The following is a 14,109-nucleotide window of genomic DNA, read 5'->3' as shown; positions in this document are numbered from 1 at the left end:
AGAAAAAATGTCAAAATTTTGTCATTTTTATGACTTTACTATAGCTTTACCTCCAGAAAAATGTCAAATTGTTGTCAGTTTTATGACTTACTATAACCTTACCTCCAAAAAAATTCAAAATTTTGTCATTTTTATGACTTACTATAGCCTTACCTCAATAAAAATATTAAAAAATGTATTAATTTTTATGACTTACCTCCAAGAAAAATCTAAATTTTGTCAATTTTATGACTTACTATAGTCTTACCTCCAGAAAAAATGTCAAAATGTTGTCATTTTTATGACTTACTATAGCCTTACCTCCAGAAAAAAAATAAAATTTTTCTCAATTTAATGACTTACTATAGACTTACCTCCAGAAAAAATGTCAAAATTTTGTAATTTTAATGACTTACTATAGCCTTACCTCCAGAATTTTTTTTCAAAACTTTGTAATTTTATTACTTACTATAACCTTACCTCCAAAAAAATTCAAAATTTTGTCATTTTTATGACTTAATATAGCATTACCTCCAAAAGAAAATTCAAAATGTTGTCATTTTGATGACTTACTAAAGCCTTACCTCCAGAGGAAAATTCAAAATGTCATTTTTATGACTTACTATAGCCATTCCTCCAGAAATGTTTTTCAAAACTTTGTAATTTTTATGACTTACTATAACCTTACCTCCAAAAAAATTCAAAATTTTGTCATTTTTATGACCTACTATTGCCTTACCGCCAGAAAAAATGTCAAAATGTTGTAATTTTTATTACTTACTATTGCCTTATTTCCAGAATTTTTTTCAAAACTTTGTAATTTTTATGACTTACTATATAGCCTTATCTCCAGAAAAAATTTGTAAATTTTGTCATTTTTATGACTTACTATAGCCGTACCTCCAGAAGAAATTTCAAAATGTTATTTTTATGACTTACTGTAGCCTTACCTCCAGAAAAAATGTCAAAATTTTGTCATTTTTATGACTTACTATAGCCTTACCTCCAGAAAAAATGTCAAAATGTTGCCAGTTTTATGATTTACTATAGACTTACGTCCAAAAAATTTCAAAAATTTGTCATTTTTATGACTTACTCTAGCCTTACCTCTAGAAAACAATATTCAAAACTTTGTCAATTTTTTGACTTACTATTGCCTTTCCTCCAGAAGAAAATTCAAAATGTTATTTTTATGACTTACTATAGCCTTACCTCCAGAAAAAATGTCAAAATTTTGTCATTTTTATGACTTACTATAGCCTTACCTCCAGAAAAAATGTCAAAATTTTGTCATTTTTATGACTTTACTATAGCTTTACCTCCAGAAAAATGTCAAATTGTTGTCAGTTTTATGACTTACTATAACCTTACCTCCAAAAAAATTCAAAATTTTGTCATTTTTATGACTTACTATAGCCTTACCTCAATAAAAATATTAAAAAATGTTTTAATTTTTATGACTTACCTCCAAGAAAAATCTAAATTTTGTCAATTTTATGACTTACTATAGCCTTACCTCCAGAAAAAATGTCAAAATGTTGTCATTTTAATGACTTACTATAGCCTTACCTCCAGAATTTTTTTTCAAAACTTTGTAATTTTATTACTTACTATAACCTTACCTCCAAAAAAATTCAAAATTTTGTCATTTTTATGACTTAATATAGCATTACCTCCAAAAGAAAATTCAAAATGTTGTCATTTTGATGACTTACTAAAGCCTTACCTCCAGAGGAAAATTCAAAATGTCATTTTTATGACTTACTATAGCCATTCCTCCAGAAATGTTTTTCAAAACTTTGTAATTTTTATGACTTACTATAACCTTACCTCCAAAAAAATTCAAAATTTTGTCATTTTTATGACCTACTATTGCCTTACCTCCAGAAAAAATGTCAAAATGTTGTAATTTTTATTACTTACTATTGCCTTATTTCCAGAATTTTTTTCAAAACTTTGTAATTTTTATGACTTACTATATAGCCTTATCTCCAGAAAAAATTTGTAAATTTTGTCATTTTTATGACTTACTATAGCCGTACCTCCAGAAGAAATTTCAAAATGTTATTTTTATGACTTACTATAGCCTTACCTCCAGAAAAAATGTCAAAATTTTGTCATTTTTATGACTTACTATAGCCTTACCTCCAGAAAAAATGTCAAAATGTTGCCAGTTTTATGATTTACTATAGACTTACGTCCAAAAAATTTCAAAAATTTGTCATTTTTATGACTTACTCTAGCCTTACCTCCAGAAAACAATATTCAAAACTTTGTCAATTTTTTGACTTACTATTGCCTTTCCTCCAGAAGAAAATTCAAAATGTTATTTTTATGACTTACTATAGCCTTACCTCCAGAAAAAATGTCAAAATTTTGTCATTTTTATGACTTACTATAGCCTTACCTCCAGAAAAAATGTCAAAATGTTGTCATTTTTATGACTTAATATAGCATTACCTCCAAAAGAAAATTCAAAATGTTGTCATTTTGATGACTTACTAAAGCCTTACCTCCAGAGGAAAATTCAAAATGTCATTTTTATGACTTACTATAGCCATTCCTCCAGAATTTTTTTCAAAACTTTGTAATTTTTATGACTTACTATATAGCCTTATCTCCAGAAAAAAATTGTAAATTTTGTCATTTTTATGACTTACTATAGCCGTACCTCCTGGAAAAATGTCAAAATGTTGCCAGTTTTATGATTTACTATAGACTTACGTCCAAAAAATTTCAAAAATTTGTCATTTTTATGACTTACTATAAAGCCTTACCTCCAGAAAACAATATTCAAAACTTTGGCAATTTTATGACTTACTATTGCCTTACCTCCAGAAGAAAATTCAAAATGTTATTTTTATGACTTACTTTAGCCTTACCTCCAGAAAAAATGTCAAAATGTTGTCATTTTTATGACTTACCTCCAAGAAAAATCTAAATTTTGTCATTTTTATGACTTCTATAACCTTACTTCAAAAAAAAAATTCAAATTGTTGTCAGTTTTATGACTGACTATAGCCTTACCTCCAGAATTTTTTTCAAAACTTTCTAATTTTTATGACTTACTATAGCCGTACCTACAGAAAAAATGTCAAAATGTTGTCATTTTTATGACTTACTATAGCCTTACCTCCAGAAAAAAAAATTAAATTTTTGTCAATTTTATGATATACTATAGCCGTACCTCCAGAAAAAAAATTACATTTTTTGTCAATTTAATGACTTACTATAGCCTTACCTCCAGAAAAAAATGTCAAAATTTTGTCATTTTAATGACTTACTATAGCCTTACCTCCAGAAAAAATTTCAAAATTTTGTCATTTTTATGACTTAATATAGCATTACCTCCAGAAGAAAATTCTAAATGTTGTCGATTTGATGACTTACTAAAGCCTTACCTCCAGATGAAAATTCAAAATGTCATGTTTATGACTTACTATTGCCTTACTTCCAGAATTTTTTTCAAAACTTTGTAATTTTTATGATTACTATAGCCGTATCTCCAGAAAAAAATTGTAAATTTTGTCATTTTTATGACTTACTATAGCCGTACCTCCAGGAAAAATGTCAAAATGTTGTAATTTTTATGACTTACTATAGCCTTACCTCCAGAAAAAATGTCAAAATTTTGTCATTTTTATGACTTACTATAGCTTTACCTCCAGAAAAATGTCAAATTGTTGTCAGTTTTATGACTTACTATAACCTTACCTCCAAAAAAATTCAAAATTTTGTCATTTTTATGACTTACTATAGCCTTACCTCAATAAAAATATTAAAAAATGTTTTAATTTTTATGACTTACCTCCAAGAAAAATCTAAATTTTGTCAATTTTATGACTTACTATAGCCTTACCTCCAGAAAAAATGTCAAAATGTTGTCATTTTTATGACTTACTATAGCCTTACCTCCAGAAAAAAAATAAAATTTTTCTCAATTTAATGACTTACTATAGACCTACCTCCAGAAAAAATGTCAAAATTTTGTAATTTTAATGACTTACTATAGCCTTACCTCCAGAATTTTTTTTCAAAACTTTGTAATTTTTATGACTTACTATAACCTTACCTCCAAAAAAATTCAAAATTTTGTCATTTTTATGACTTAATATAGCATTACCTCCAAAAGAAAATTCAAAATGTTGTCATTTTGATGACTTACTAAAGCCTTACCTCCAGAGGAAAATTAAAAATGTCATTTTTATGACTTACTATAGCCATTCCTCCAGAATTTTTTTTCAAAACTTTGTAATTTTTATGACTTACTATAACCTTACCTCCAAAAAAATTCAAAATTTTGTCATTTTTATGACCTACTATTGCCTTACCTCCAGAAAAAATGTCAAAATGTTGTCATTTTTATTACTTACTATTGCCTTATTTCCAGAATTTTTTTCAAAACTTTGTAATTTTTATGACTTACTATATAGCCTTATCTCCAGAAAAAATTTGTAAATTTTGTCATTTTTATGACTTACTATAGCCGTACCTCCAGAAGAAAATTCAAAATGTTATTTTTATGACTTACTATAGCCTTACCTCCAGAAAAAATGTCAAAATTTTGTCATTTTTATGACTTACTATAGCCTTACCTCCAGAAAAAATGTCAAAATGTTGTCATTTTTATGACTTACCTCCAAGAAAAATCTAAATTTTGTCATTTTTATGACTTACTATAGCCTTACCTCCAGAAAAAAATTTAAAATTTTTGTCAATTTAATGACTTACTATAGACTTACCTCCAGAAAAAATGTCAAAATGTTGTCATTTTTATGACTTAATATAGCATTACCTCCAAAAGAAAATTCAAAATGTTGTCATTTTGATGACTTACTAAAGCCTTACCTCCAGAGGAAAATTCAAAATGTCATTTTTATGACTTACTATAGCCATTCCTCCAGAATTTTTTTCAAAACTTTGTAATTTTTATGACTTACTATAACCTTACCTCCAAAAAAATTCAAAATTTTGTCATTTTTATGACTTACTATAGCCTTACCTCAGGAAAAACATTCAAAATGTTTTCATTTTTATGACTTACTATAGCCTTATTTCCAGAATTTTTTTCAAAACTTTGTAATTTTTATGACTTACTATATAGCCTTATCTCCAGAAAAAAATTGTAAATTTTGTCATTTTTATGACTTACTATAGCCGTACCTCCAGGAAAAATGTCAAAATGTTGCCAGTTTTATGATTTACTATAGACTTACGTCCAAAAAATTTCAAAACTTTGTCATTTTTATGACTTACTATAAAGCCTTACCTCCAGAAAACAATATTCAAAACTTTGGCAATTTTATGACTTACTATTGCCTTACCTCCAGAAGAAAATTCAAAATGTTATTTTTATGACTTACTATAGCCGTACCTCCAGAAAAAAAATTAAATTTTTTGTCAATTTAATGACTTACTATAGCCGTACCTCCAGAAAAAATGTCAAAATTTTGTCATTTTTATGACTTACTATTGCCTTACCTCCAGAAAAAATGTCAAAATGTTGTCATTTTTATTACTTACTATAGCCTTACTTCCAGAAAAATGTCAACATTTTGTCATTTTTAGGACTTACTTAAGCATTACCTCCAGAAGAAAATTCAAAATGTTGTCATTTTTATGACTTACTATAGCCTTACCTGCAGAAAAAAAATTAAAATTTTTGTCAATTTTTATGACTTACTAAAGCCTTACCTCCAGAGGAAAATTCAAAATGTCATTTTTATGACTTACTATAGCCTTACCTCCAGAAAAAATGTCAACATTTTGTCATTTTTATGACTTACTATAGCCTTACCTCCAGAAAAATGTCAACATTTTGTCATTTTTATGACTTACTTAAGCATTACCTCCAGAAGAATATTCAAAATGTAATTTTTTATCTGCTTTGCTGAAATCATTGTCATCTGTTTCTGAAGTCTCTGTCCTCAGGGTCAGACACAAAGGACAACTTTTTAACCTGCACCTTAAAAGTCACTTTCATGTCAACAATTACTATATTCTTACCTCAGAAAATATATATCTGTTTTTTTCATTTTCATGCATTACCTCAGAAAAAACACATTATCTGAACAACACATTGTGAAATACCAGCTTTGATTACATTCATTTACTGATTCAGGTCATTCAAATCAAACTTGGAACAATCAGTGTTATATGGAATGATTTCAAACATTCATGATCATCTTGGTGACAACTGTAAATACAGGCATAAGCCCATAAAGAAGGTTAACATGTACAGTTTATTCTGGAAGGAAAATACCGGAAACAAAGTCCAAGAAGCAGGAAGTCAGCAGAGCAGGTAGAAGCCTTTCTTCACATCCTGGTTTTTATTTAATCTAATTATATATCCTCGAAAAAAAAACAACTTAGTTTATTAACACATTAAACTAATTTGATGTTACATGACTAGCTCAGGCCCGACAGTAGAGGGCAGTATCCTCTAATGCTCAGTGTAATCTACCAATAGTCAAAAGCAGAAGAAGAAGACGCTCTCGTCTCATTGACGTCATCGCGCGCTGACCGTCATGGCGAACATTCGCTGTGTGAAGGTGAGCTAACAATTGCTAACTGCTGCTAACTGTCCCTCTGCTCACTGTTTATTTCTACACACACAGTGTGTGTCATGCAGTCCGTGTGTGTGTGTGTGTTGCTGCGGTGAAAGTCTGAGTCTTTAATCTAACGCTCAGTTTAATGTTATCAACAGGACAAAGTTGATAATTCACTGACAGAAAAAACATGATCACGTGACATCAGGTCACGTGGCAAGGGGCCGAAATGTAATTTAGTTTGAATATTATTGATCTTTGTTAAACTTTCTGATAAAACTCATGTTTCATTAAATCACTGCTAATGCAACCGTTTCTATTTCCTCTGAAGGTTTTCATCAGCCAATCAGAACGCTCCTCACAGTCTGTAGCTGAACGTTCTTCACAATGAATAAAATAGAGAAGATTTAACACTGAACAAATAAAGAACCTTTAAATAATCACTGAATCATATTTGATTTTTAAACATGTGCGTTAGATGTTGGAGGATGTTTCCAGCTCTCAGCTTCCATTGGTGGAACATAGTGGGTGGAGCCAATGTTCCAGGATCTGCTCCTGATTGGTTGTTTGATGGTTGAGTCTGGTTTGTGTCTAACAGTGTCGACGTTTCTCTGTGTGTGTGATCAGGGGATGGTGGGTGTGGTTACGGGCGGGGCCTCTGGTCTGGGCCGGGCCACCGTGGAGCGGCTCCTACAGAACGGTGCATCAGCCGTCATCGTGGACCTGCCCTCATCAGACGGACTGGCAGTAGCGTCCAGTCTGGGAGAACGCTGTGCCTTCGCTGCTGCTGATGTGAGGACATGATGATGATGATGATGATGATGAAACCGATCATTAAAAGAAGAAAAAAGATCAGAAAACCAATAACTTAAAACCTTTGTTTCAAACATTTTCCACAATTTTAAAAAGAAATGCAGTCCACACATTTGCTAGCTTAGCATGTAGCTACCAGTCCACCCATTTGTTAGCTTAGCACGTAGCTAACAGTCCACACGTTTGTTAGCTTAGCACGTAGCTAACAGTCCACACGTGTGTTAGCTTAGCACTTAGCTAACAGTCCACACGTTTTTTAGCTTAGCACATAACTAACAGTCCACACGTTTGTTAGCTTAGCACTTAGCTACCAGTCCACACGTTTGTTTGCTTAGCACGTAGCTAACAGTCCACACATTTGTTTGCTTAGCACGTAGCTAACAGTCCACACATTTGTTTGCTTAGCACGTAGCTAACAGTCCACACATTTGTTTGCTTAGCACGTAGCTAACAGTCCACACATTTGTTTGCTTAGCACGTAGCTAACAGTCTACACATTTGTTTGCTTAGCACGTAGCTAACAGTCCACACATTTGTTTGCTTAGCACGTAGCTAACAGTCCACACGTTTATTAGCTTAGCACTTAGCTAACAGTCCACACGGTTGTTAGCTTAGCACTTAGCTAACAGTTCACACGGTTGTTAGCTTAGCACTTAGCTACCAGTCCACACATTTGTTAGCTTAACACGTAGCTAACAGTCTACACATTTGTTAGCTTAGCACGTAGCTACCTGTCCACGTTTACTTAGCATGTAGCAGTTCTGGCTGAGCAGGGTCAAAGGGTGAAGGGGCGGGGCTTTGTTATCAGTTGAAATGCTGTGATTGGTTGTGTTTAATCTGTAAGCAGATGATAAATATTTTTTTGCTCCTTTGAGGAACTTTAACATCACAGACAAACTGAGTTACATTCTAACGTGTTTAATGTTCCTTTGACCCCACCCTCAGGTGACGTCAGAGAGCGACGTCCAAGCTGCTGTCTCATTGGCCAGAGAGAGGTTTGGGAGGCTGGACTTAGCTGTGAACTGTGCAGGCATCGCCGTCGCTGTCAAAACGTATAACTTTAAAAAAGCCCTTCCTCACAGTCTGGAGGATTTCCAACGCGTCATCAACGTGAGTCACACACCAAGCTACGGTCACATGATGACATGGGCACCAGTCAGAGTGTAGCACCAAGTGGGTGAAGGGTTTCCTGATATTAAAGGAGCTGCTGAGTCACGATTCACTGAATCGGTTTGTTCTACTGTTAAATGATGTCCTGTTTTCTTTCGGTTGCACTCGTGCAGCATGGCGTGTTGCATTCAATGACCGTTGGACGTTAACAGTGTGTTCTAATACAGGTGAACATCGCTGGATCCTTCAACGTGATCCGTTTAGCCGTGGGTGAGATGGGAAAGAACGAACCAGATGCTGACGGACACAGAGGATGTATCATCAACACGGCTAGCGTAGCGGCGTTCGACGGACAGGTGAGTGTTAGCGTCTGTTAGCATTAGCCTCCAGTGGGCCTGGTACACCTGATGATGATGTTTGTGCAGGTGGGCCAGGCGGCGTATTCAGCCTCTAAAGGAGGCATCGTAGGAATGACCCTCCCCATCGCACGAGACTTAGCGCCGATGGGCATCAGAGTGTTGACCATCGCTCCAGGTCTAACACACACACACACACACACACACTTACACAAAAAAGGCTTTTAAAAAAATAAAATATAAATCAGAAGCTGATATTTGTTGTGGACATTAAGGTGGTCTAATGCAGGAAGTAGTGGTGACGTAACAGAGGTGGGAGGAGTTTTAACGTGATTGGTGGATGTCCTTCCACAGGCCTGTTCTCCACTCCGCTGTTGGCCGGCCTCCCAGAGAAGGTTCGCTCCTTCCTGGCCCGTCAGGTGCCCTTCCCCTCACGCCTGGGAGACCCCGCGGAGTTCGCCCATCTGGTGACGTCACTGGTGGAGAACCCCATGATCAACGGAGAGGTGATCCGATTGGACGGAGCCATTCGGATGCAGCCCTGAGACCACGCCCCCTCCCCTTGTAGATAAATTAGCTTGTAAATCGCTAACAGATGTTACATTTCTACATGTGGAAAACTGTAATAAATCAGACGTTTGATGCTTGATTATAGTCGTGATAAATATCTGTACACGATGTTTGGGTTATCTTAAAGGGGCGGGGCTTCATCTTCCCATTAGTTTAATTTGTTTTATCGTGCTTGTAAAAAAAGACAGATAATAAAACAACTGGAAAAAAGCAAAGAACTAAATGTTCAAGTGAAAATAACAGAGCTAGTTAATGTAGAGTTTAGAGAATAAATAACAGAGCATTTACAAAGTGAACTTTTTAATAAAAACTAATTAAACATCAGTAACACAATGTAACAATAATAATAAATATAAAGATTAATCATCAATCATCCAGAACATTGACTACATAATGTGATTTTAAATTAATTATAAAGTTAGATTTCATGTTTTTACTCTATCAGACCCAGATTGATCATATCCATGAGTTCACACAGAGCAGCAGTGATCAATATGTTCAGGCTGATCAATACAAATCGATGTGATTCATCCTCATAAATAAATTGTTAATAAACAACAGGAATGAATGACACAAATATAAAAAACAAGTGCTGATAAATACACAGTGACATCATCAAATGTCTAAATGTGGAGGTGACCTTTGACCTCTGAGCATTAAATCAAAATATGAAAACAGGAAAAGCTGTAGTTCCTCATTCCACCACTAGGAGGAGAAAACATGGTTTAACTTTAACCTGAGCGTTTATCGTCTCTTTTAAACTAGACTTTAGTGAACGACTTTCACAGTGAGTCAGACTTAACAGGTGTAGAAAACATGTTTGTCATCAATAAATAAAGTGTTTAGTCATGTTCATATTTACAGTAGGAAAATATTTCATTGTGAAGCAAAAAGACAAAGTGCAAAACAACAATAGAGGCCCCACAGGACGTCTCCTCAGACCGACCGACTGGTAACCAACCGACCATCCAACCATCTGATAATCATTAGGAGGTCAAACAACACAACATAGTTTTGGTATTTTTAAATGAACAAACCCAAAAAGAGTTTGAAAATCATAAGTGAGCGTCCATCTTTCTTCTTCTTCACCAACTGATTATTTGTGTTGCATCATTTACAGAAACATGACCAAACGTCTAAAGACTAAAATGTTTGAGACGCCTCCAGTTTTTATTCTTTAAGATGGTGGAACAGTTAATGAGAATATCATGATTCTTAAAGACAAGCTAAAAACTTACCATAAAAGCTTGAACGATGTCTTCAATGATGCTGTGATAAAGTTGGTTATTGTTTCATTTGTGATCTTAACCTCGCAAATAAATCAAATTTTTTATCCATTCATTGGTCAAAACATCCAACTATTGCTTTCATCATAATAATATAACCAATGAAGTGAAAACATCCAATCAACAAACATGACTCAGCATCCTTCACTGACAAACTAAACAGACACTCTAGGTTTAATCTCTAACGTCCTGTGGGAAACATCAGCTTCTTTCAAAGGAGTAAAAAAAATAGAAACTTTCTATTGGCTGTGCTTTCACTGGTGCTATGGAAACCTTAGTTACCGTGTCAACTGGTGACTCAACGCTGTTGTTCCCTTTGTCACTTTATCAAAGATATAAACTCATATTTGGAAAATATTCATTATGATAAATATCTGTCACATTAATATAAATACATTTAGAAATGTTTAAAAACTCTGAATTTAATGTGTTTTTTTGCTTATAAAGTCCTTTGAAATGAACTCGTGTCACCTTCAGGAGCAGCAGCAGGAATAGGAAAAGTCACGTGTGGTGCGTTCGAGTGCGGCTCGGTCGCTCTCACTCAGGCACGGTGGCGTCACAGTGGAGGAGTTTGCAGGTGCTCGTCTACACCTGCTGCACCAGTCTCCGGTAGTGGGGCAGGACTTTACTCTCAGGGAGGTAGAGCGCCATCTGCAGGGCCACGAGGATGGTGAACTCAAAGGAGATCAGGTCACGACGTCCGATCCTGAAACGCTCCTCCAACCTCTGCACGAAGAAAAGAAAGGATTTAAAAGAATAGATAGAAATCTGCTGCTCACGCTGAGAAACAAAGCAAACATCAACATCCTCCACCAGATTAGTTCTCATTAGAACTCACAACCTTTTCTTAAATGTCCTAAATCTAAACTTAGATGTACATAACTAAATAAGACCACATCAGAATATAAAATGACTAATGGTTTCTGAGAAACGCTGTCCCCTTAAACAGACGGAGCTTAAACCTATATCCTCCCTCACTTTGTGGTGAGGGATTAAAACAACGATGAGTTCTTACAGATGTGTCACACATGTTTAAATGAAATTAATTAACAGGTGATGAGATTATAGAGATAAAGAGAAGAGAAATAATGAAAGACATAATATATAGAATAAATATTTTGATCATTTAAAATAAAATAAGACAATAATAAAATAGAATCAAACACAAAATATGAAAGAGCTCAATGAGAATATAAAAAGAAGATGAGAAAAGAAACAAGAAATCAAAAAAATTTGGAGATAATAGAAATAAGATGATAGAGATTAAATGGGAAAAAAACAAGATAAAATATTAACGAGATGAAGGCAATAACAGAGAAAAGTTAAAGTAGAATACAAAAGAAAAAGATGAAATAAGAGATATAAAGGTGATCAAAGACACATTACATGAAGAACAAAAGAGTTTGAAGGAGATCAGAGTGTGAAATAAAGATGTTTATGATGTGGTCACATGATCGTACTGTAGAACTCACGTCAATGAGGTGTGTCACTTCCTGCTTCTTCAGGTCACTGCTGATCTTTGCAGCCAATAGGATGCAAGCAGCTGACACCAGCTTCCTGTAGGACGGACACAGTCGTAACACTCACTAACATTACCTATAACTTCATTATTACAGCACGTGTTAAAACACAGTCTCTTCTCTGCTTCATCATCATCAGTGAGTGTGTGAACACGTTTAGAACTCATGTAATAACTAAACATGAACACCAGAGGGAGCCACTGCCCCACACACACACACACACACACACACACACACACACACACACACACACCCACACACACCCACACCCACACACAGCCTTTAAAGATGGATTAAAACATCACTGTTGTGTAATTGGTCAGAAATATGATGTCATAATGCTGCTCTTTGTCATGTTTTAATCTAACAGGAGCCTCGATCAGCATCCTGATCCTGAATCTAATCATGGAATTGATTATCTGGTCTTTCTTCACTTTTGGTCAAATCTCTACTAGAAGGACGAGGAATGGAAAACTTCACAAGTCCTGAGGACGTGAAGATGTTCACCACCAGATTAGAATTTATGATATTAGGTCTTCTGCTGATTGGAGCAGGCGCTGCCCTTGTGGTGAACCACAGTTCTCCCACACCCTGTGCTTCCATGTAATAAATGTTATGTGATTCTCTTCTCATGTTTTCTTGGACAGAATGAAACTGAAATATAATTTTGTTGCTCTGTAAAATGTGCAATGACAAACTCAATCAATCAACTTAGCCCCGCCCACTGATCAGTGTACTGTGTGTTTGTATGCTGAGTGAACGGTCGGATCTTCAGGAACAGGAAGTGGTGAACTTTGATGCAGATATCCGTTGGTGTTATGGTTGCAGTAGTGACCATGTTATCATGTGAATGGTTCCCACAGCACAGGATGTAGATATATATATATGTATATGATAAATGTAACTATAGTTACATTTGTTCACTCCACATTAAATGTGAGCAGTTATGTTAACTCTGAACTTCCTGTCTGTGTTGTCAGAAAGTAAAGCCTCTCTTTGGTACTTCCTGTCTGTTTTTTAATGAAATCTTTATTTTGGCAGGAAAGGAAACCTTTTATATTATAAACTGTCTGTGTTTTAAACATGTGTCAGTCTGTTTCACTAACCTGTTCTGCTTGTTGAGGCGTCCCTGCAGCACCAGCTTCTCAAAGTAAACAAATGCCATCGCCACGGTAACGGGCTGTAGACCAAAGTCCTCCCCCACCTGACGCATCTCCCTCTTTAGGCTGAGAACAGAGATGAGATCAGTGTGGGCGGGGCTTACCTACACATTTTACACAGTGTGGGAGGGGCTTACATTTTTGTTTTACTCACTGTGGGCGGGGCTTACCTTCGTATTTTACTGAGAGTCAGTTTGATGTGAGGAAACTTCTCCTTAAAAGTCTCGTTCATGTCTTTCTTCAGATCAGACGGCTTCACGTACTCGATGACGGTCGTCTGATGAAGAAGAAGAAAACGAGGAAGAAAAAGAAAAGAAGAAAAAAACAAAAAAGAAGAACTATTCAATAACAGCGTGTAGCCTATATTAACAATAAACAGTCATTCTTATCAAAGTGTCTTGAATAGAAATCAAATAAAAACAAACAACAACAATAGAAACACAAACTGTAGTTTCCTACGTTAATGCTGTGATTGGTCGTTAATCTAATGAATGTTGATCATGTGACTGCTGTGATAAACGCTGTCCATCAGTGCCTCAGACACTCAGAGATAAAAACATGTGATTGATGGGCCTGTTTCCTGTGTGTGTGTGTGTGTGTGTGTGTGTGTGTGTGTGTGTGTGTGTGTGATCAAAGCACTGACAGTTCCTGTGTGTCTTCAGGAACAGAACGACGTGGTGTATGTTGGTGTTGTCATTTATCTGGTGTTGCTGTTATCTTGTGACTTGGTAACAGAAGCTGTTGATGTTCTGCCTTGATGTGTCATC

General features: G+C 34.9%; 2 protein-coding genes across 2 annotated transcripts in view; one reads left to right on the top strand and one right to left on the bottom strand.

Moving 5' to 3' along the window:
* Positions 1-6,428: 6,428 nt before the first annotated feature.
* hsd17b10 (hydroxysteroid (17-beta) dehydrogenase 10) lies at positions 6,429-9,455 on the top strand. Its single transcript, XM_028453661.1, has 6 exons — positions 6,429-6,530; positions 7,155-7,319; positions 8,286-8,450; positions 8,678-8,806; positions 8,876-8,984; positions 9,161-9,455. Exons 1-6 carry the CDS (start codon positions 6,507-6,509, stop codon positions 9,349-9,351), a joined length of 783 nt encoding a protein of 260 aa, XP_028309462.1. The 5' UTR covers positions 6,429-6,506; the 3' UTR covers positions 9,352-9,455.
* Positions 9,456-10,233: 778 nt separating this feature from the next.
* LOC114467406 (CDK5 and ABL1 enzyme substrate 2-like) overlaps positions 10,234-14,109 on the bottom strand; it is a 29,024-nt gene continuing 25,148 nt past the window's right edge. Inside the window, exons 7-10 of the mRNA XM_028453660.1 lie at positions 13,513-13,619; positions 13,289-13,408; positions 12,135-12,219; positions 10,234-11,388 (exon numbers count right to left, since the gene is read on the bottom strand). Coding sequence (XP_028309461.1) covers positions 11,248-11,388; positions 12,135-12,219; positions 13,289-13,408; positions 13,513-13,619 — 453 coding nt within the window. The 3' untranslated portion in view covers positions 10,234-11,247. The remainder of the gene's footprint in view (positions 11,389-12,134; positions 12,220-13,288; positions 13,409-13,512; positions 13,620-14,109) is intronic.

The sequence above is a fragment of the Gouania willdenowi genome, chromosome 7, assembly GCF_900634775.1.
Source record: "Gouania willdenowi chromosome 7, fGouWil2.1, whole genome shotgun sequence".
In the NCBI taxonomy this organism is placed as follows: Eukaryota; Metazoa; Chordata; class Actinopteri; order Blenniiformes; family Gobiesocidae; genus Gouania; species Gouania willdenowi.
This window is presented reverse-complemented; position numbering and strand designations above follow the sequence as displayed.

What these genes read in the sequence shown, in the direction of transcription:
- hsd17b10 (XM_028453661.1), top strand. Translation starts at nt 6,507, where the DNA reads ATGGCGAACATTCGCTGTGTGAAG. An exon ending in TAGCGGCGTTCGACGGACAG is followed by an intron (nt 8,807 to 8,875) that starts GTGAGTGTTAGC and finishes ATGTTTGTGCAG; the next exon opens with GTGGGCCAGGCGGCGTATTC. An exon ending in AGTGTTGACCATCGCTCCAG is followed by an intron (nt 8,985 to 9,160) that starts GTCTAACACACA and finishes GTCCTTCCACAG; the next exon opens with GCCTGTTCTCCACTCCGCTG.